The sequence below is a fragment of the Ziziphus jujuba genome, chromosome 12, assembly GCF_031755915.1.
Source record: "Ziziphus jujuba cultivar Dongzao chromosome 12, ASM3175591v1".
NCBI lineage: Eukaryota > Viridiplantae > Streptophyta > Magnoliopsida > Rosales > Rhamnaceae > Ziziphus > Ziziphus jujuba.
In genome coordinates, this window is record NC_083390.1 from 22391590 (window position 1) to 22412775 (window position 21186).

The 21186-nt window shown below is 30.5% G+C and overlaps 2 protein-coding genes and 1 pseudogene across 3 annotated transcripts; 2 read left to right on the top strand and 1 right to left on the bottom strand.

Annotated features, from left to right (window-relative positions):
- Nucleotides 1-279: 279 nt before the first annotated feature.
- Nucleotides 280-2229, bottom strand: LOC107429439 (3-ketoacyl-CoA synthase 6). Its single transcript, XM_016040123.4, has one exon. The coding sequence runs from the start codon at nucleotides 2114-2116 to the stop codon at nucleotides 626-628; it is 1491 nt and encodes a 496-aa protein (XP_015895609.2). The 5' UTR covers nucleotides 2117-2229; the 3' UTR covers nucleotides 280-625.
- A 12706-nt stretch (nucleotides 2230-14935) lies between these two features.
- LOC107406604 (tetraketide alpha-pyrone reductase 2) lies at nucleotides 14936-17194 on the top strand. 2 transcript variants are annotated; one of them, XM_048463023.2, is made up of 7 exons: nucleotides 14936-15149; nucleotides 15250-15422; nucleotides 15599-15787; nucleotides 15932-16094; nucleotides 16355-16544; nucleotides 16677-16852; nucleotides 16934-17193. In XM_048463023.2, exons 1-6 carry the CDS (start codon nucleotides 15044-15046, stop codon nucleotides 16816-16818), a joined length of 963 nt encoding a protein of 320 aa, XP_048318980.2. In that variant the 5' UTR covers nucleotides 14936-15043; the 3' UTR covers nucleotides 16819-16852; nucleotides 16934-17193. The 2 variants fall into 2 exon arrangements, with proteins under 2 accessions (XP_048318980.2, XP_048318978.2); XM_048463021.2 differs by having other exon boundaries at nucleotides 16677-17194.
- A 1430-nt stretch (nucleotides 17195-18624) lies between these two features.
- LOC107406608 (tetraketide alpha-pyrone reductase 2-like) lies at nucleotides 18625-21186 on the top strand (annotated as a pseudogene).

Here is a 21186-nt window from a genome sequence, read left to right on the forward strand (position 1 = left end):
TTTCAACTATGCCCTTGATATAAGTCTCTACCATTTGTTTCTGTGCACCATAATAGGACAATAATATGGGGTTATTTTTCAGTGACAGGAAGAAATTTTCTTTAATTTTGTTTCCAATTAAAGTCAAAACTTATCCAATTAGAGCCAAAAGTTTCAAACTCTGACATGCACGTAGCATTTTCCGTCACTTTTATACACTATATGTAAATATGCACAACATATAAATTTATTATATGAAAGGTATCCGAATCATTTTTTGTTCAAACACACCCAACGCAATAAATAAGTCTGATATGCATTTTTTTTCTTGAACGAAAGACACATGAATACATTTAATAAAGAGACCATATTTGAGTATGTATTTCTACTTGATAAGCAACAGAACTTCTTTTTTTACCTTATGAAAACAAAATAAAAATAATAACCAAAAAAAAAAGGAAAAAAGATAGGGATACAGTGTGACAGATAAAAAAAAAAAAAAATAGTAAATGCAAATCCAGAGAGAGAAACTTGATTTTAGCAAATAACTGAAATCAAAGATGGGAACTTGCTACCACCACCAATCAAACACTTTTTTGAGTTTTTTTTTTTTTTTTTTTTTTTTTTTCAAATTGTTTGCAAGCACCTAGAGCTTGACCACTTCAGGAATATGAACTGGGTACCTATCAATGCAATCAGCCCATGGCCCATCAACCGGCGTCTTAATGCTCCGATTGCACTTCCAAACCGCACTGTTACATTTGAACCCACTCCCAAACGCTATCTGCCATATCCTATCACCTTTCTTCATCCTCCCTTTGGACTCTATATAATTCATCTCATACCACAGCGAAGACGACGACGTATTCCCAAACCTATGCAGCGTCATCCTCGACGCCTCACAGTGCTCCGCTGAAAGCTGCAAGTTCTTCTGCAACTCATCGATCACAGCCCGCCCACCGGCATGAATACAGAAATGCTCGAAAGCCTGCTTGAAGTCCGGAATATAAGGCTTCCATTTGGGGTTGAAGATCTTCCTTCCGATCAAAGTCAGAAGGAACAGAAGCTGTTCGGATGCGGGAAGAACAAGGGGTCCAATTGTAGTTATGTTCGATTTCAAAGCTTCTCCGGCAATCGCCATGAGATCTTTGGAAAGCGAGATTCCAACTTTGCCGTCTTTATCCTCTTCCTCGAACACACATCTATAGGCTTTGTCATCAGCTCCTTTGTGCGTTCGAACCACGTGGACCAGCCGGTACTTGGCTCGGCGGCGTTCGGACCTCCTGTTCGAGATGAGGATGGCGGCGCCGCCCATTCGGAACAGGCAGTTAGGGAGGAGCATAGCTCTTTCATTTCCTTGGTAATAGTTTGGGGTGATGATCTCTGTGCTCACCACCACGGCATTAGAATTAGGATGCACCTGAAGAAGGTCGCGAGCTAAATCGATGGAAATGAGGCCCGCACTGCAACCCATCCCTGAGAGATTGAAGCTCTTTATGTTGCTTCGAAGCTTGTATTTGTTAATCACCATCGCCGACAAAGACGGCGTTGGCGAAAAAAGACTACAATTCACGATGAGGATGTCAATGTCTTTAGGTTTAAGCCCTGTCTTCTTGAACAGAGAATCCATCGCCGAGAAAATAACCAACTCGGCTTCGCCTCTCGCCGCTTCCATAGTCGGAGTCGGCGGGATGTAATGGATAGCCGGAGGCAAACATGTCTCTTCACCAAGGCCCGACCTTTCGAGAATTCTCATCTGGAACTCGACGCTCTTAGGGTTGTTGCTCAGGATGAGCCTGGAATGTTCCATGAAAGTCGAGAACGGAACTCGGCACGTGACCGGAGGTTTGTAGCAGGCGTAGTCCACTAGAAAGACAGTACGGGGCTTGGACATGAAGTAGACAGTGGCGATGAAGATGATGAGGAAAGAGGAACATAGGATTTGAACCAAATCAAAGTGGAGAGATTTCCAAAGCTTTAGAATCTCGTCGGGACCTAAACGAAGAACCTCAATGAGAATGCCAAGCATAACGGGGATGAGAGTGAGGTAGATAATGTGGTTGACAAGGTATTGGTAACCAAGTTTCACATACTTGAGCTTCACGGAGTTGGAGAAGTCCGGCAAGATTGGAGGCATTTTTTGAGTATTCTAAGAGAGAGATGAGGAGAGAAAGGAAAATGGGAAAGTGGGGTGTGAATGAAGAGTAGTGAAGAGGGGTTGAGTTGGAGATGGAGGGATATTAGGTGGGAAAGGGGAGGTAGGGATTTAAAGGCAAAGGGACCGGGGCAATGAAGGAGGCAGATGAGAGGATTAAATGAAGGACTTCACGTCACTCAACGCCCACTTAACTTGTTATTAATTTTTTGTAACTTCCCCTTTCCACATGTAACTATAAACACCTCCCCCTACTACTCCCATTTAGCAATTTTTTTTTTTTTAAGCCTTTTCTTATATTATTATATATCACATTTGTACTTAATTTTCTGCTTTACCTTCTCCTTTGTTTAATTAATTAATTTCTACATAATCATGTTTTTGCTTTGGCAATTAGGAAGGTTAATTAGATTTTATTATTCTTTAATCATCGTGTTTGTGGCTTTTGTGATTAGGAATTTGAGATATTTAAACTCCGATTTTTGTTCGAGAATATGTATGTAATGGTTTTGTACTTTGACTTACATGTATTTAGTGTCTAAAATAATTAATTAAACTAAGAATGAAGAGAAGGAACTACTTTAATTTTGTTATGAGTATACACCCTTCTAACACATGAATCATTTTGTATTATATGAGATTTGACGGGAATCTTCTTCTATGTATTTACTTTCAATAGTATTTTCATCTTATCTTCTGTCCATTTCAATGAACAATAATACGTACAAAATCGAATATTGAAGTGCTTGAACTACAAGGATAATTGTGTAAAATACACTTAGCTCAAAATTGTTATCTAATATTGAACTTATAAAAAAAAAAAAATTTCCAGCTGTGGGTGTACACCCTAATACATGATTCATTTTGTTGTGAGTTTGACTAAGCTCAAAACTGTCCATGAATTTTAATTACGATTAGGTCTAACTGCACAAGAAATTAATTTGATGACTTTTCAAAGAATTGCATTTTATAGTTAGTATTATCTCACTTTTATACGAAGCTGCTTCATAAAAACAGAATAACTTTTTTTTTTTTTAAATATAATTTATAAAATTGGTGTTCCATTTTGGATTTCTTATGGGTAGACCAAATGAATATCTTTTTTTACATGTGCTATTGGTTTAATTAAGTTTATCGCTACCTCAAGAATTACAAATACGATAAGGGTATCGTTCTGATTTAAAACATATTACCTCATATAAATAGTGACTAATGGCTATAAAAAATAAAAAAAAGGGGGGGGGGGGGGGGGAACTCATTGTGACTAACTTTCTTATTGTTTGGCTACAGAACAGTAAATCCTATAGTAAAAATGAAATATACACAAAAACCTCTAAAATTTATAATACACAATTTAAAAACATTAAACAAAGGAATACATAATTAAGAATGAAAATAACAGGGGTCATAATTGACTTTTTAAATCCGCTAGTCCAATATTCTAAGTAATAAATTAAAGTAAAAGTCATTCCCAAGCAGAGACAACACTCTGGTTTTCAGAAGGAAAAATAAAATAATTAAATAGTGTTTGGTTTTTTTCTTTTTTTTTTTTTATGAATATAGGAATATGTCCCAATCATTAATTTTCTTAGTGAGTGAGCATGCTTTATTTATTGTTATTATTATTATTATTGTTGTTGATGAATAGTGAGTGAGCATGCTATACATAGAATGTTACCTAAACACAAAATAGATAATATTTGACTTTTAAGCAGACCGATTCTGAATCTCTGACCATAAATAATAATAATAATAATCTAACATAAAACAAACAATGAAAAGTCAAAAGGGCCACATTGCATAGAATTTGCCAATTCCTAGTCCTTATTTTGAATCACTGTCCAGAGAAAAAATCATTATTTCTTCCACGGCAATATTGCTCCTCACTCTTCGCCCATCTGCCTTTATACATCACACTGCCAAAAAAACCAATGACATGCAACAAATTTCAAAAGAATAATAAATATATTTTTTTTTACAAACATAAATAAGAACGAAACTCAATTTTGAAATTGAGTGTCTCTGTACATTTAATATAATGAAAATACTTTATCTCTTATCTTTATTTTTTTAAACTGTATACAATATTTATACTTTAGTTTATAAAAAACAAACAAACAGACAAAAACAAAAACAAAACCAAACAAAGAAAAACGAAGAATAATATATGATTTTGGCAAATTCAGGGATGGTCCTTATATATATATATATTTTTTTTTTTTTTCCCAATAATATAATGTGGCTAGCTGTAGAGCTACTCCAATTATATAGGTACACGTTAATTTTTTACACATAAGTATATACGTGCATGTGTTGGACTTTGCAACAAATTTAGAGTTCTAATGATTGGTTAAGTTCATAAAATCACTGTCCATATTTCATATGAAATCATATGGATCTGGTATATTAGTAGATGAAATCAGAACACATACACACACAGGTATATACATCTTTTAATTAATAATGAAGCCTCTGGAACATCACTAAGAATTATTAAGTTGGTTTCATTCTAAAAGTTGAAAAAGATTTATAAAAATAACTAGCTTTAATTACCACAAAACAAAAATAAAATAAAAAAAGAACTACCTTATATTAATGGAACTTCATAAATTGAAAATTGAAATATATAAGTACAACACAAATGCACGGGAAACGAAACGACTCCATCTGATTAGTACTGATTTTATGTTGTTGGTAGATAGTAGATACAATGAAATGCTTCATACGAAAGGACATTGACAATTCAATATAATGCACCATGAGTACGGAGCACATTATACAGCCAAAATTGTAGTTGGCATATAGGTCCTCTTCTTTTGGTACGTTATTATTATTATTTTTTTTTTAATTTATTGTTGTTATGTGTTGTACACATTATTTTTTGGATAATTGATTCTATATCAAGTTAAATATATTTTTGCCAAAAACTTAAACTAATAAAAAGTAAATTTTCATTTCTTTTATATTTTTTTTTTCTAACATAACACAAGCATGATTAACAGCTCATTGTTACTTGGGATGTAAATTTGTGTAGGATTTAGTAATTTACTTTCAAGCAAAAATCAGAGAACACTGCATGCAAACAACTTATATATGCTTTAATTTTTAATTTTTATTTTGCTGAGAATATATGCTCTGCTTTTATGACGATTTCAATTATATAAAAAGTAATTAAATTTCATATTATTTGGTCATCCTAGTATTAACATCAAAGTTGAAGAATGTTGAGACGTAGAAAGAAGTCAGGAAGTGATTGCACTCTAGACATTAGCGAATTAAGTCAGAGCAAGTTTCTGCAACAATACACCAGAAAAGTGAATAGAAAAAAGAAAATTACATAGGTATTTTGAATTTTTGGTGAATGGTTTATCTATGGCGTTGATAAATAGTTTAAAATAGACATATATGTTAATATTATATTGTGATTTTTTTTTTTGGCCTAAGAATATTACATTGCAAAAATTATGAACCACAAAGAACTCCAGCCCATACCTACAGATCAGATAGATTTATTTGGAAAGAAAGAACATCGTATTCTTTTAAAAACTTACGGAGAGCGAGTTATTTTTTTATTATTATTACAATAATAAGTGGAACTAATCAATGGTTTAAATAACAAATTATATTAATATTAAATATTACAAGAATTCCGAACCACAAAGTACTGCAGCCCATACTTACAGATTAGACGGCTTTATTTGAATGAAATTTCTTAAAAGTTTTATAATTTAGATATTTAATATCTTGACCACTTTATATTTGTAATTTATTATAATTTTGATTTTTTTATTTTTAGTTGACCGGTTTTAATAGTCATCTATATTATATTATATTATATTATATTTCAAATTAAAGAACACTAAATTTCAAAATTTTAAAACTAATTTTAATTATTTATATTTTTAATATCTTCTAATTTGGTATTGTATACAATTTAATACTAAATTAGCGATCTACACCAACTATTTTTTAAGCATAAAGGGCACCTAAATGCAAAACTTTTATTAAAAAAATTTGATATTTTGTATTTGAATATCTTTTAGTTTGGAAATTTATATAATTTAATACTGATAATGTGATATAATAAAAATCAATTTATAATAAATTGAAAAATTAAAGACGTAAATAGTTTATTTGAAAAGTTGAGAACTTAAATTGCAAAATTAATTAACCCAATTAAAAATTTGTGTTCCTCTTCTTCGTATCATGTAAACGGTTGGGGATGGTTGGGGGTTAGGATTGGATTGTACATATACTTTTCAATCTTAACATATGGTTTAATTCAAATCATAATTAGTTTGAATTAAACTCTACTAGGTTGAAAAGAAAAGCAAGCTATTAGGACAAAAAAAATATGAGTCTAATTAATTAATTATTTTTTTACTCTTTATCTTGGAAATGGAAAATTCAAATTCGGTTAGTAGTCAAAGAAATATATGTTAATTAAGGATAATTAATTAGTATTTTATATTTTCACAATGTTGATAACCAAACCAAATTAAGCAATCGCTTAATCACATAGGTCCTCCTAGCCTATGTAATTGTGAGGTTAGGTCGACCAATTTTTTTTTTTTTTTTGGTGAAAAGATTAGGTCGATTAATTGCTAACCTTCAAAGTTTTCATTTTTCCCAAATGCCAAAATAATTAAATATATAGTAAAAATATTTCCAGTGGTTTTTTATTTATTTTGGGTAAAAAATACATCCTATGCTTGCTTGTAAACTTTAGCTTTTCAAAGTCAAAACAAAGTTTTGTGTACTCATAGGCTTAATTCAATAGTTGTATCATTGATAATACACCTTCAAATTCAAAGTTCAATCTTTAACCTGGACCTCTTAATAAAAAAGTTAAAAAGAATTGTCAAAACAGAGTCTTGTGGACATGGTCTTGTGAAGCTTGAAATGTGCTAAAATTAACTAATAACCTAATCTAATAATATTAAAGTGGATAAATTGATCGTTATATTGACTTAAATAATTTTTGAGTTTTTCTGTTTATCCTAGGTCGGAATTTCATAAAGAAATAAGATAGCTCTTATTTATCATACATACCACTGTCTCAGTTACTAAAGTCGGTGTTGCGTTTTTTTTTTTTTTTTGAACGGAGTCCGAGCATGCTTATATGTAACTTTGAATTTTTAATAACACATAAACAACAAAAAATAACAAAAGAGAAAAAAAAAATTACTAAATAGTTTCAATCTAACCCTTTTTTTTTTTTTTGTTTCAAAGTTTGTTTGAGGCTCAATGAAAACTATATGTTTCTATTACCAAATAATTTCAGAAATAAAAAGTAAAAACAAAAAAACAAAAACGTAATTGAAGATAAAATAAAATAATTATTTATTAGGTATACCCCATCGAATTAAATATAAATCGAAAGATCACTATATAACTCAATGGCATAAATAACAAGAAAAAAAAAAATTTTGATCCATGTTTTAAAATCTTATTAGTCAGCTCAATATATTTAGGAACAATAGCGCGACACAGCACAAGTCACTTTTTATAATTTATTATGCATATATGTATATTACATACATATATATATATATATATATATATATTCTAGGAAAAATACTATAAAATACAATATAAAGGAAATAATGAGTAAATTGACTAATCATAATGATATAATTGATAAGGAGCTGTTCGGAAGGAAAGTTAGACCGTGGCAAACAAACAACCAACTTTTATGAGATGATAAGGAAAGGCGTTGGTTGGGTAGGTCAAAACAAGTTGTCAATATTCAATTCAATATCCCAACGGCTGTCATTGCCTTCCCTTTTTCCTTTTTTATAAACTTTGTAATAATACACAACCAACGGTGATGGCGGTGCTTCTGTTTCTTTCCTCTTCTAATTAGTCAAAAGCTTTACTTCTCTTTTTATATTATCATATCAAATTAAATTCCAAAAAACAAAAAATGCGTTGTCTTTTAATCTCTACTAAAATAAGAATTTTATGGGAATTTCAATTTGAGTTAGGAAAATTAAAAATGAGGAATTCGAATTCTGGGCCCTAAGTTGTTGTCGAAGGAATTAATGGCTTTGTCGTTCATTAGGTCGTGTCCAGCTAAGAATAAGTCATATGAGAGCTCGTGGATATTATTGATCATTTAGTTATTTTTAGAATTTTAATTGAAGTTATAAACAAGTATGTATCCTAACCATTCGTTTTATAGTTCTTTAAGTCGTTGTTTATCGATTGATTGGGTAGTTTCAAAAGAAAAATTGAGAACATATTCACATGCAAGTATATCTGTATGACTGTGAGAACCATTGCTTTCACCCAATTAACCATATATCTTTCTGGTAAGTTTGTTAATTTGGGACTAAAACTGATTTACTAGTCCAGCTGATAAAGAGCAAAAATTAGAAGAAGAAAATTCAAACATGTTTTTGTCAGAAGTATGATATATCAAAAAGGCCTTTTTGAATTTATTAAGTCATGGACAAACTTTGATGACAGCCAAAGATTTATTACTGACCGTGTTTGGTACTCTCTCTATGCATATGTTAATTTGGAACTTAAAAAAAAAAATAAAAATAAAAAATACTAGCAGAAAAGAGATAACAAACACTTACTAAACATAGATAAATAAAATAAATAAAATAAATAAAATAAAAAGGATAGGTGAGATTTGGTCCATTTGGTTTGAAGGTACGTAGATATAATTTTTCGGAGTTCTAGCTGCAAAAGATATCTTATTTTATAAATTTTCTGTGTTGGGGAAAAAGTGGCCGGCCCTATTTATTAAGAAATCAAGTAAGGTTATTTAGAGGCATCAGGCATGTACCGTTTTCCCTCCGAGAGAGTTTTTTTTTTTTTTTTTTTTGGGAACTATAACAAATTAAACAAGATCTCAAAAAACTAGCATAGCCCTAGGGTCACTAGTGTTACGGTTCTACAAGTTTAGTTTACAAGAGAAATAGACCCTGCTTACGTAACATGATGCCTAGCCTAGCCAATATTATAGTCAAGTGTTGACTTAGTTGATGAGATATTTACTTGTGAGTTTGAAATTTTAGGATGAAAAGGAAAAAAAATATTGTAAAATGATAAAAAGTCCTATATTTCTATTTGAATGATTTTGAATTCAAAATTTTACAGTTCTACAAATGACATTTACTATAGTTCATTTTCTATCTAATTTAGGTTGATTTCGAAATTTAATATCTACTGTAAGCGAATGTAGACATTAGATCTCAATTTCATATATATAGATTTTTTTTTTCAAATAATATCCATTAGATCATAACACATAACTAAAAGATATAGAGGTTACAACATCTTGCATTTTTTTTAATGATTAGGATATACCGTATATGGAACTCAAATTCATAATATATATATATTTTTTTTGTTGGAAAAAATTCATAATTATTATCTGAAAAAGAAATAGCTTTGTTATTCTGCCGTCCCCCAAATTTAGATAAATATATTATGAGTAAAAATTATGAGCAGCCCTACTACATTCACGTTAGTAACAAAAAGGCACAGTTTACCAAGTACTAAATGCTTCGAATTTTTTGCTTCCTGTTTAAAGCCTTCAATAACTGATAATTAATTATACATAGCTTCTGAACTATATATGTCCAAGTCCAAAGCATCTGATTAATTTATTCAACATTTTTTTTTTTGATGAAATAATTAATTCAACGTTATATCAAAGGGGAACCTTCAATTTTTCATGCCAAAAACATGTCACAGCTGATTCTCTCAAACCTCTCTACTCTGCTGCCATCATGCATGGTTAATTGGGTTTTTTTTTTTTTTTTTTTTTTTTGGTGGACGTTAAGACATTTATTCCATTATCTGGTTAGAGAAACATTGAGATAGAATTACATTAGAAAATAAAATAAATAAAAAAAGAACCCTAAAATTAGCATAATACGACTGACAAGAAAAACAAGTTTGGCAAAATGACATTGATCAATTTTAAAACTAATTAAAAAAGTTTTCTGACTGTAAAGGGATAGTTTGGCAAAATCCGTCAATAAATGTGATGGTGGTTAATACTTAATAGATAATGACATAAAGAAAAGAAAACAGATGTTTTCACTTCACTCTCATTGATGGTTTTGTAAAAGAGACCCTTTTTCACTTACCTCGGTTCTCAATTTCGTGTTGTACACACGGATACCTTGAGATGTTTCACAAAGACCTTTGACGTTGACCTTATCACATTTTCAGACGAAATAATATAAAATAAAATCTTCTTTTCCGTAAAAACACACCTACTCAAACAAGTAAACAAACAAAAATCTTATTTACCTTTAAATTTTTTTATACCTCTAACATTATTCTTTATATTAAAAATAATATGATTTTTGGTTGTTAAAATTACTAAAATACCCATCAAGTTCCAAAATATAATAACAATATATAATGATAATGAGCTTCTTCCACAGTTCCACTTAACCTATAAAATGTGAAGCAGACAAATAATTTGAGTTCAAAATTTCGTGCCCCATTGACCAATAAAATATATAAATATACGGGCTTTGTTATTTATGTATCCCTCGTCGCCTCTAGTATGTCAAGATTAATGTCGTATAGATGGGCTTTTTATCGGTATTGATGTCGTATATATGGGCTTCGTTGTTTTCTCATGTCTCGGTGCTGAGAAAATCTTGGGTAGCACGGTGGTACCACGTCGTATTATACTACGTTAATACATTTATTGCCACATGTCACTTTTTTATTTTTAAATATTAAAATTTTGAAAAAGCTTTCTGCATGCGATTTGTGTTCCAATTTAAGTTTCTCCTTCAGAAAATAAAATTTGGTTCATGAAAAAGTGTGCTTAAAAAAAATGGATTCATTTATATATGGATTCCTTTGTGCACATCTTCGAATGGTGGCTTTATATATGAATGCTAAAACCTTTTCTTAAATCATACATGTTACATAAATTATATGCTTCTTCTTTGAAAAATACCTTAATTAATTCCCAATTTTAACTCCTCATCAATTTCTTTTTCATCAATCTTTCTTGTAAAAATAATAAAAAAAAAATATTTCATATAAAATTTTTAATATTTGAATTAATTACATAAGTTATATATATAAATATTAAAAATTAATATATATGAGCTCTACCTTTATTGTAGTACAAAATGACATTATCATCTTGGTATATATTGCGGCCACCATCATCCATCTCTCCAATAAACTCATCCATTTGTATAATTGAATAGCAATGTGAGATAGCTTTAGAAGAAACCCGACGAGAAATGAAGAATACATAGTATCTAAGTTAAGCTGAAGAATAACTTCTCTTAGAGAAGCCAACTAAGCTCCAGAAAATTTGTATTTGCCAAACCAAAAATGTTATTGTTCTTTTTGAGTTAAATGACTTGCAAGATAATTTTGAAAGAAGAGCTGGGCACTTTCACACTAAAGCATAGCTAGCTAACAATGGGTAAATGAATCAATTTTTTTTAAGCACGCTTTTTCATGAGCCAAACTTTATTTTCTGGCAATAAATGTACTGATGTGGTATAATATGACTTGGTACCACTGTGGTACCAAAGATTTTCTCCTCGCTGCCACAAGACAAGTAAGTCAAAATTAATGTAGTTTCAAACTCAAAGTTGCTACTTCATCAATCAAACCGATTACGATGCGAAATTTATTTGACAATATACATATGAAGTCTAAAATACACTTATTCTCTCTCATCTTAAGTTTATCATAAAAATACGAGAGAGAATAAAAATAATTAAATAATTAAATGAAACACACACACACAGAGACAGAGATTGAAGAGTGATGACAATAATAATTTCATTTTACTGTATATTTGATAAACATGAAGCTATTTAAATTTGATCATGAGGCTTGTTTACTTGCTAACCAACAACCACCTAAAAAATTAATATCTTTGTTGACCAGCTTGTAATCTTTCTATTGGTGGCAAAGGTGTGTTCACCATTGATCAGTAGTGATAATAACGCTTCAGTCGTAGCATACAAAAACGAATAGGGGTTTACTTTTTTTTTTTTTTGGGTTTACTTTGCTCTATATATTTGGGCCACTTTCACATGACGTGCCTAATTGTTTTCCACATTAAAAGCCAAACGAATACTTCACCTTTGAAATCTCAAGTCAATTGAATTCTAAAATTTTCCCATATAGATTGGAAGTTCCGTTAATCAATTTTAGGTTGATGCTCTAGGCTTTTCACTTGGTCCATCTCACTTGCTATGAATAACTATGGATTTAATTTTAGGGTTGGACCAACCAGCGCCCAACTACCTTACCCTCTTATCCTATCTTTAAATTATTTTATTTTCAATCACAATTTGTTTATTTCCAACTTTCAACTCCAATTTGTACCCCCAGAAAATTAAGTCAACTTCAATCTTTAGATTTCTCTATACCTTTCGTAGCTTTTATTTAATTTTTTGGTAATTATTCTCTTTGCAAATCTTGTTTAAATGTTTGTCTCCTCACGGGCATGAAGATGACATATCATTTTCTTTTAACCTTCTTCCACTCTATGTAAAATATAGTCTATGTCATTGTCTTTTCATTTCAGTATCATTTGGTTAGAAGTTGGTCTTTGATTTTTAGTTTTTCCTAGATAATTCTGTGTAATTTAATTGCTTTAAATGCTGGTTAGTATTAATGATAATTAAAGTTTGTTAATCATTTCAATTAACAATAAATTTTTTAAAAAAATAATTTAAAAATCATTTCAAATTTTGTTGAATTCGGTGTGGTTTGTACTTTATTGAGATTTTTTAACGAACTTCAATTATCACTCATGAATATTTACCATCACTTGGTAAATGTGGTTGGTTTTTAGTTTTTGTTTTTCAATTTTCTTTATCTAATTGTGTATAATTTGTTTATGTTTTAGTGTTAGTCAATTAGAGTTTATTAGATATATAAGTTATTAAAAAAGTTAAGGAAGAAAAAAAAAAAAAAACATAAATACCAAATTGTGTTTGTTATTAGTTTTTTTTTTTTTTAAAGTTTATAGTTATTTAAAATGTTTAAAAACTAACTAACATTAGTTAGTATTTAATACAAACAAATTACATATAATTAGGTTAAAAAAAACTAAAAAAAAAACTAAAAAATTAACCATGTTACCAAACTATAGCTTAAAATAGATCAATTTTGTACAATTGAGTAGAAAAAAAAATCAAAAATTAACCCGTTACCAAATAACATCTAAATTGACTTATTTTATTTTTAATTTTTGGAAAATAGCTCAGTCCATGTTTCCCGATCAATCGTGATTTTGAAACATGGCTAACAACCACCTACAGTTATCAATTTCCTTCGCACTGAAAACATATTAAATGACATATGTTTGGCTATCAAAAGGCATCAATTAGAATGCTTGAAACGTGTCAAAAAGATAATAAAATTTACCATTATCGATTTAATTCTCTGTATTCTTAAGATCTATCAAATCTCAGTATTATATCAAAACGGGGTAGATATAATATGCTACTACAAATTAAATTCTCATGTTATTCACATGGTAGGTTTCCTTTTCTCACTGTAAATCATTGGGTTGTAAATTTGGGTCACCCTTAGGCCTAATCCAGTAAATTTGGACGTGCTAAAGGAACGAAACCAGACCCATATCAAAAGTATTAGGCCCATACCCCAATCCAGTGGGTACTAGACTTGGGTTTCATACTTTGGGCTTAAACTAGCTGCCTAATACATTTTTAATAAATAATAAAATACCAAACCTAAAAGTGATTTTTTCTGAAAATTTTATAAAAGCCTAGCTCCAATAAGGATAATTCTACACGAATGAAGTTTATAAATCAAAATTTTGATCACTAATGAGTTGTCATTATTTTATTAGTTTTTACCCTCCATAATAACCTGACACTCTTAATTTACATCTAATAATAAATAATCATTTCAAATGTCATATCATTTGGTTTATAGTTTTGGTGAAGTTTTTGGTGTCCATGACATTACTGCTCAAATAAATGTATATATTAGTAAAGTTTTATTCTAATGTCCAAAAATGCATTAACCATTTTTTTTTTTTTTTAATAACCAAAGCATTAGCCATTTTTTGTTGAATATTGATAGGGATGAGTGGTTGCCTTTACGTGGAGAAAAACAATACATGTGGAATTAAACCACCACATAAAAAGAATGAATCATCTACTAGCAAGCTTTTCCACCCAATGAGACATGTAGAGAAGAAGAAAATCTTGTTAAACATAGAGACTTATGGAAAAAAAAAGCACAGAAATTCTGCGCATGATATGTTCTCACTTTCTTATAGTCAAATGGTGGGTTTCCTTTGCTTACTTCCAAATTGTTGGGTTGTAAATTTGGGTTAGGCGTATTCTACTAGGCCGTGCTACAGAAATGAAACCAAACCATTATTAAAAGTTTTAGGGTTTCATGTCCAAACTTTGGGCTTAAATTCTTTGCCTAACAATTTTTTGATAAATAATAAAATACTATACATGAAGCAAACTTTTTTGAAAATTATATAATGCCCTAGCTTCAACAAATAAATATGTAAGCAAAGTTTTGGTATTGTAAAGTCCAAAAATGCATAACCAATTTTTTTTTTTTTTTTTTAACTCAAAGCAATATCCATTTTTTGTTGAATATTAATGGGGATGAGTGGTTGCCTTTACGTGGAGAAACAAAAATATATGTAATTAAACCACCACATACAAAGAATGAATCATCTACCAGCAAGCTTTTCCACCCAATAAGATGTGGAGAAAAAGACAATTTTATACTTGTTAAAAGCAGAGACTTTGTGCATGACATGTACAATTTATACTTGTTGAACGCAGAGACTTTGTGCATGAAATGTTTCACTTTCTTATATTTCTCAGTCCATTATAACCAAAGCCCAAAACAGTAAGAGAAGCAGAAGCAAAGCAAGGAAGAAAAAGAAAGATGCCAGAATTCTGTGTAACAGGAGGAACGGGTTTCATAGCTGCTAACCTGGTTAAGGCCTTGCTAGAGAAAGGCCACACTGTAAGAACCACTGTGCGAGATCCTGGTAATTTTCAAATATTAATGGGTTTCAGAGAAAAAATTTTAATACCCAAAGACTAATTTTACAAGTGGTTGAAAAATTATTTCTTTGTTTTGATGAAAAGGGGACGTGGAAAAAGTTGGATTTTTGTGGGAATTGAATGGAGCAAAGGAGAGGCTTAAGATTTATAAAGCAGATTTAATGGTGGAAGAAAGCTTTGATGAAGCTATACAAGGTGTTGATGGGGTCTACCATACTGCATCACCGGTGCTTGTCCCCTATGACAACAATGTTCAGGTAAAACCTTCACATTTTTGTATCTTTAAACTTCCCCATGTATTCTAGATTAATTTTTATGCATTTTGCAAGTTTTTTTTTTTTTTTTTTTGTTTAACCAGTTTGATGAACATTGGTGCAAAATAAAAATGTGGGTCTTAAAATTGTGTTTGTTACAATTGATGAAAAATTGGCAGGCAACTTTGATTGATCCATGTATAAAGGGCACTTTGAATGTGCTAAATTCCTGCTCAAAAGCAGATAGTGTGAAAAGGATTGTGCTTACCTCTTCTTGTTCTTCAATAAGATACCGCTTTGATGTCCAACAAGTTTCTCCTCTCAATGAATCGCATTGGACTGATCTCGAGTATTGCAAACGCTACAATGTAAATCACACTCTTTAATCCTACTAAATTCTTGAGTAAAATATTGTGTTAATATTGTTCTTTAGTTTGTTTGAAGATAAACTGCCATTTTTATACAATTTGCAAGGCTTATGGGGTAGTTATATTCTTTGCTATGCCAAACAGCTTTGGTATGCATATGCAAAGACAGTTGGTGAGAAAGAAGCATGGAAAATGGCAAAGGAGAAAGGGCAGGATCTGGTGGTCGTGAACCCATCTTTTATTGTTGGTCCTCTTCTTTCTCCACAACCAACCAGCACTCTGCTTATCATACTTGCAATTATTAAAGGTTTGGTTTTCTTTCAATGTTTATTTTCCAAGCAACATTTGGTGCCAAATGTTTCCAAAACGAAAATGTATTGATATTCTTGTATATATTTAAATAGCTTAATGAATATCTTTTGGGACAATCTAATGACAAAATCACTATATTTTTAAATAAAAGTTTTAGTTCGAAATCCTTATCTAACTAATCTTAATTCTAGTCGTTAAACCTTTTTTTTTTTTTTTTCTTGGGTACTACTCTATTTTGGCAAACTTGATACTCAGGTTTGAGAAGTGAATATCCAAATACAACAGTTGGTTTTGTGCACATAGACGATGTGGTAGAAGCTCACATATTAGCAATGGAGAACAAGAGAGCATCAGGCAGACTTATATGTTCAAGCTCAGCGGCTCACTGGTCTCAAATTATCCAAATGCTAAGGGCCAAATATCCATCCTACCCTTATACAGACAAGTAGGTGAAAGAATGAGACTTGCAACTAGTATTATTATTATTATTATAAAATAGCACTAACAAAAATCAAGCTATAAAATACCATATATTTTGTGGCCTGCTCTTCCTGATATGAAAAATTATGCGATGTAGGTGTAGCAGCCAGGAAGGAGACAATAGTCTACACAGCATGGATACAAGCAAAATTGCTGAGCTGGGATTTCCTGCTTTCAAATCCCTTGATCAAATGTTTGATGATTGCATCAAAAGCTTCCAAGACAAAGGGTTTCTGTGAAGTCCATGAGAGGGCTTTTGCAAAATTCTAGCTCGTAAGTCTTTTTGTTCACCTGTACTGTAAAGAAAGCCATTAATTCAATGGATATTATACCATAGACAATTGGTTTTCTCAGGCTGATCCGGACGTGTAATAATTGATTAAGACAAAAGAGTACATCTATGGAAGAAAAGAAACAAATCATGGTCATTCACAATTTGTTTTCCTCTTTTTTCATTTTCTAGTTTAAATCTTATGATGGAGCATAACCATATGATATCTTACATACACCATCCTAGCTGACGAGAGAGATTACAACATCTGACTTCGAAGCTGGTCACGGAATTATTTTGGGAAGGCGGTGCCAATCAAATTGTTCCGATATAGGGAACAAAAATAATTATATGATAAAGAAATATATAATTATTCACTAATAGTAGAAAAAGTTTATTCTTATTACTTTTCTGTAAACAAAAAAAAAAAAAAAAAGCATTTATATGTAGTTAGTTAATAAACTAATTAAACTTTATATATAATTAGGACATAACTAATCCATTTAGATATATGACATAATTATTTTAAAAATGGTATAAAATTTCTTCAAATGCTAAAAAAAAATAATAATAAAAATCAAAATAAAAAATGTTTTGGAAGTCCATAATAAATCAGATGTGGCTTCGCATGTAAGAGAAAAGGAAAATTTTCCTAGAAAGTTTTGAGCAAGATGAGTTTTGCTTTCTTAATTTTGTTGATCTACATAATTATAAAAAAATTCTCTTGATCTACATGGCATGGACTAAAATGTAGTTTACTATTCCTATGAAAGGGAATAGACAATTTTGTCAACGTTAAGAATTAAATAAAAATGAGAAAACAAACAAACAACGAAGTTAGCATGGTTTATTTTTAACTCAATAGCAAACAAGCCAACAAAGCAAACCTAAATTATAAGCATTTTATATACAAGACAAATCAAAGTTACCAAATTTGTCCAATACAACGACCGTTTTAATGCCTACAAGCCATGTTACAAGCAGTAATGAGGAGGAGTTAAAGTACCTTTAATCAAGTAGAGACAATTACCTAGCCCACTACACAGTACATACACATATAAAAATAATTCACTCACACTTAAAAGCAACCATCTGAACCGAAAATGATTGAAAACGCCACTCAACTAAAATGCAATATTTGTACGGGAATGACACTTTTTCTTTGGGCATGACAAAATTTCGTATAATAGGAATTTATATATATATATATATATATATGATAATTTGCAGATTTGATTTGATGATATTATATTCAATCTGTATCAATATTATCCTATAAAATTTAATAAATTAATTGATTTTAATATGTAAAATACGATGATACATAATAAATTTAATAAACTCATTAAAAAGAAATTTTTTTATAATTATATAAGTTTTATAATATTAAAAATATTTAATTTATTATTAAATATATATTTATTTATTTTTTTTTCAGTTTAATTTTTTAAACATTTGAAAACAAGCAAATTTATTTGCAATTTTTTTTTTTAAAAACATCTTTTCATCGTTTAAAAGTTAAGTTAAATTTTAATTTTTAATTTTTTTATATGTTTTTAATGGATTAACGGATTAGATGATGCGTTACATAATAATTTAACAAACATTTAGGTTTATCTATTTATATACGAAATCTTAATACAACATGAACATAATTCAATACCACACGTTGTTGGGTCTACTTTTCTCTCTATTCTCTCCATTATAAAAATTTATCAACAAACAACACACGAACAGCCAAAGTGAGAGTGAAAAAAGAAAAAGGAAAAAAAAAATGCCAGTATACTGTGTAACAGGAGGAACAGGCTTCATAGCCGCTTACCTTATAAAAGCCTTGCTAGACAAGGGCCACACTGTCTGAACCACAGTTCGAGATCCAGGTATGACCAAGTGGCAAATATTAATGGGTTTCATTAAATATTTGTTAAGTAACACCGCCCTCACATTATATTTATATAACTTTTTTTTTTGGGGGGTTCTTTTTTTGTCAACTTGAACTGCAAAATTGTTTTTTGTTTTGATGAAAAGGGGATGTGGAAAAAGTTGGGTTTTTGTGGGATTTGAAAGGAGCCAAGGAAAGGCTTAAGATTTTCACAGCAGATTTGAATGTTGAAGGAAGCTTTGATGAAGCTGTACAAGGTGTTGATGGAGTCTACTAGACCGCTTCACCAGTACTTGTCCCATATGATAATAATATTCAGGTCAAGCTTTAACTTATGTTTTTTATTAAATCTTAATCATAGAGTTTGTAACTTTCATACCAAGTTAGCACGGTTGATAATATCAGCCCAGGTATTAATTACACGACCTTGACTATCAACTACAGATTAGTTGAAATTGAAACCATTTAAGTTAAAAGCCATAGTGCTAATACCTAAAGCAGTGAACCAAATACCTACTACAGGCCAAGCAGCTAGGAAGAAGTGTAAAGGCTTACATTTCATTCTGATACATGATTCATTGACATATCAATTAGATCTATAAATGATCATCAACTAGGACAGAAATAAAGCATTAGGTCAAACTCTTCTTTGGTGTCAAGGTAATAGCTATGAACAATAGTCAACTCCCAGGAAAGGGTAGAAGAAAAAAAAAAAAAAAGATAAAAATGAGTTTTGAATCTTTAGCACATCCCATGTACTCGGAATAGATCCAAATTGAATTGAATAAATAAATGTATCTAGGGAGAATTCACTTTGAAACGACTATTCCCTATAGGAATAAGGGCCCATATAATTCCATAGACCTATTTTAAAAACTCCAATCTAGAAAAAGAATTAACATCTTGTACTTCTGTCGTATCAATTATCATTTCAACGATCAACTTCTCCCATAATGATATCTATGCTACCTAGTACCGTCATAATATCAGCCAATTTCATTCTTTTAACTAACTGAGGAAGAATTTGCAAATTAATAAAACCTGGTGGGCGAATTTTCCATCTCCAAGAAAAACCACCATGATCCCCTATTCGAAAAATTCCCAATTCTCCTTTTGGGGCTTTGACTCTAACATAGAGTTTTTGTTTCGGTAATTCAAATGTAGGAGAAGGTAAATTACTAATAAATCGATATTCAAAATCATTCCATTTAGAATTCTTTTCTCTATCAAAGTATCGGATTTCTATATTCTCATATGGTCCTCCTAGAATTCCTGTTAAAACTTAATCATAGAGTTTGGAACTTAACCGAGTACTTAAAATGGCTTTGCTTAATTTTATTTTGGAATCATCATTCAACCAGAATAATTCAATTATTTTTTGTGTTTTAGTTATCAGAATTTTCATAATCCAAAAATGTGTGCTAAAATTTTGCAGGCAGCTCTAATTGATCCAATTGTAGAAGGCACTCTGAATGTGATAAATTCGTGCTCAAAATCAACTAGTGTGAAATGTATTGTTCTTACCTCTTCCTGCTCTGCAGTAAGGTACTGCTTTGATGTTCAACAGGTTTCTCCTCTCAATGAATCTCATTGGAGCAATCCTGAATACTGCAAATGCTATAAAGTAATAACTAAACTTAAAAAATTTATAAAAATATGAATAAATGTCTTAAAGGGTTTTGTAATTTATTTATTTATTTATTTTACATATTTCAGCTCTGGTTTTCATATGCAAAGACCATAGGAGAGCAAGAAGCTTGGAAAATGGCGAAGGAAAAGGGAAAGGATCTAGTTGTGGTAAATACATCTTTTACAGTTGGTCCACTTCTGGCACCAAAACCAACTAGCACTCAACTTTTCGTAGTTGAATTAGTCAAAGGTTAGATTATTTTCATTCCCCATATTATATACGATTTGGAGCTCTAATTAATATCAAAATAACTTGGAACACAGAGAAAATTAAAATAAAGTAATTAGTTTCGCTACTTTTAGTTCTAAATGGTGAAAATGATTGTGCAAATTTGATGTCAAGTTCGAAAGGTGAATACCAAAATACAACAATTGGTTTTGTCCACATAGAAGATGTAGCAATGGAGGTTAGCAGAGCATCAGGTAGGCTTATATGTTTGGGCCCAGTGGCCCACCTATCTCAGATCATTGAAATGCCAAGTGCCAAATATCCATCCTACCCATATGAAAACAAGTAAGTTAGAGTTAGATAAAAAGACCAGCTAGCACTTTTTTATTTTTATTTTTTATTTTTCAATATTGTGTTTGGTTTCCCTAAAAATAAATTTTTTTATGCATTGTAGGTGTGGAAAACAGGAAGGAAATAGTAATCCACATATCATGGATACAAGTAAAATTGCTCAACTTGGATTTTCTCCTTCTAAAACACTTGAAGAAATGTTTGATAACTACATTAAAAGCTTCCAAGACAAAGGTTTTCTGTGA

Bases quoted from the DNA above. Each gene is read 5' to 3' on its own strand.
- LOC107429439 (XM_016040123.4), bottom strand. From the start codon at position 2,116: ATGCCTCCAATCTTGCCGGACTTCTCCAACTCCGTGAAGCTCAAGTAT.
- LOC107406604 (XM_048463021.2), top strand. From the start codon at position 15,044: ATGCCAGAATTCTGTGTAACAGGAGGAACGGGTTTCATAGCTGCTAAC. The intron at 15,423-15,598 runs GTAAAACCTTCA...AAAAATTGGCAG, and splicing joins CCTATGACAACAATGTTCAG to GCAACTTTGATTGATCCATG. The intron at 15,788-15,931 runs GTAAATCACACT...TATGCCAAACAG, and splicing joins AGTATTGCAAACGCTACAAT to CTTTGGTATGCATATGCAAA.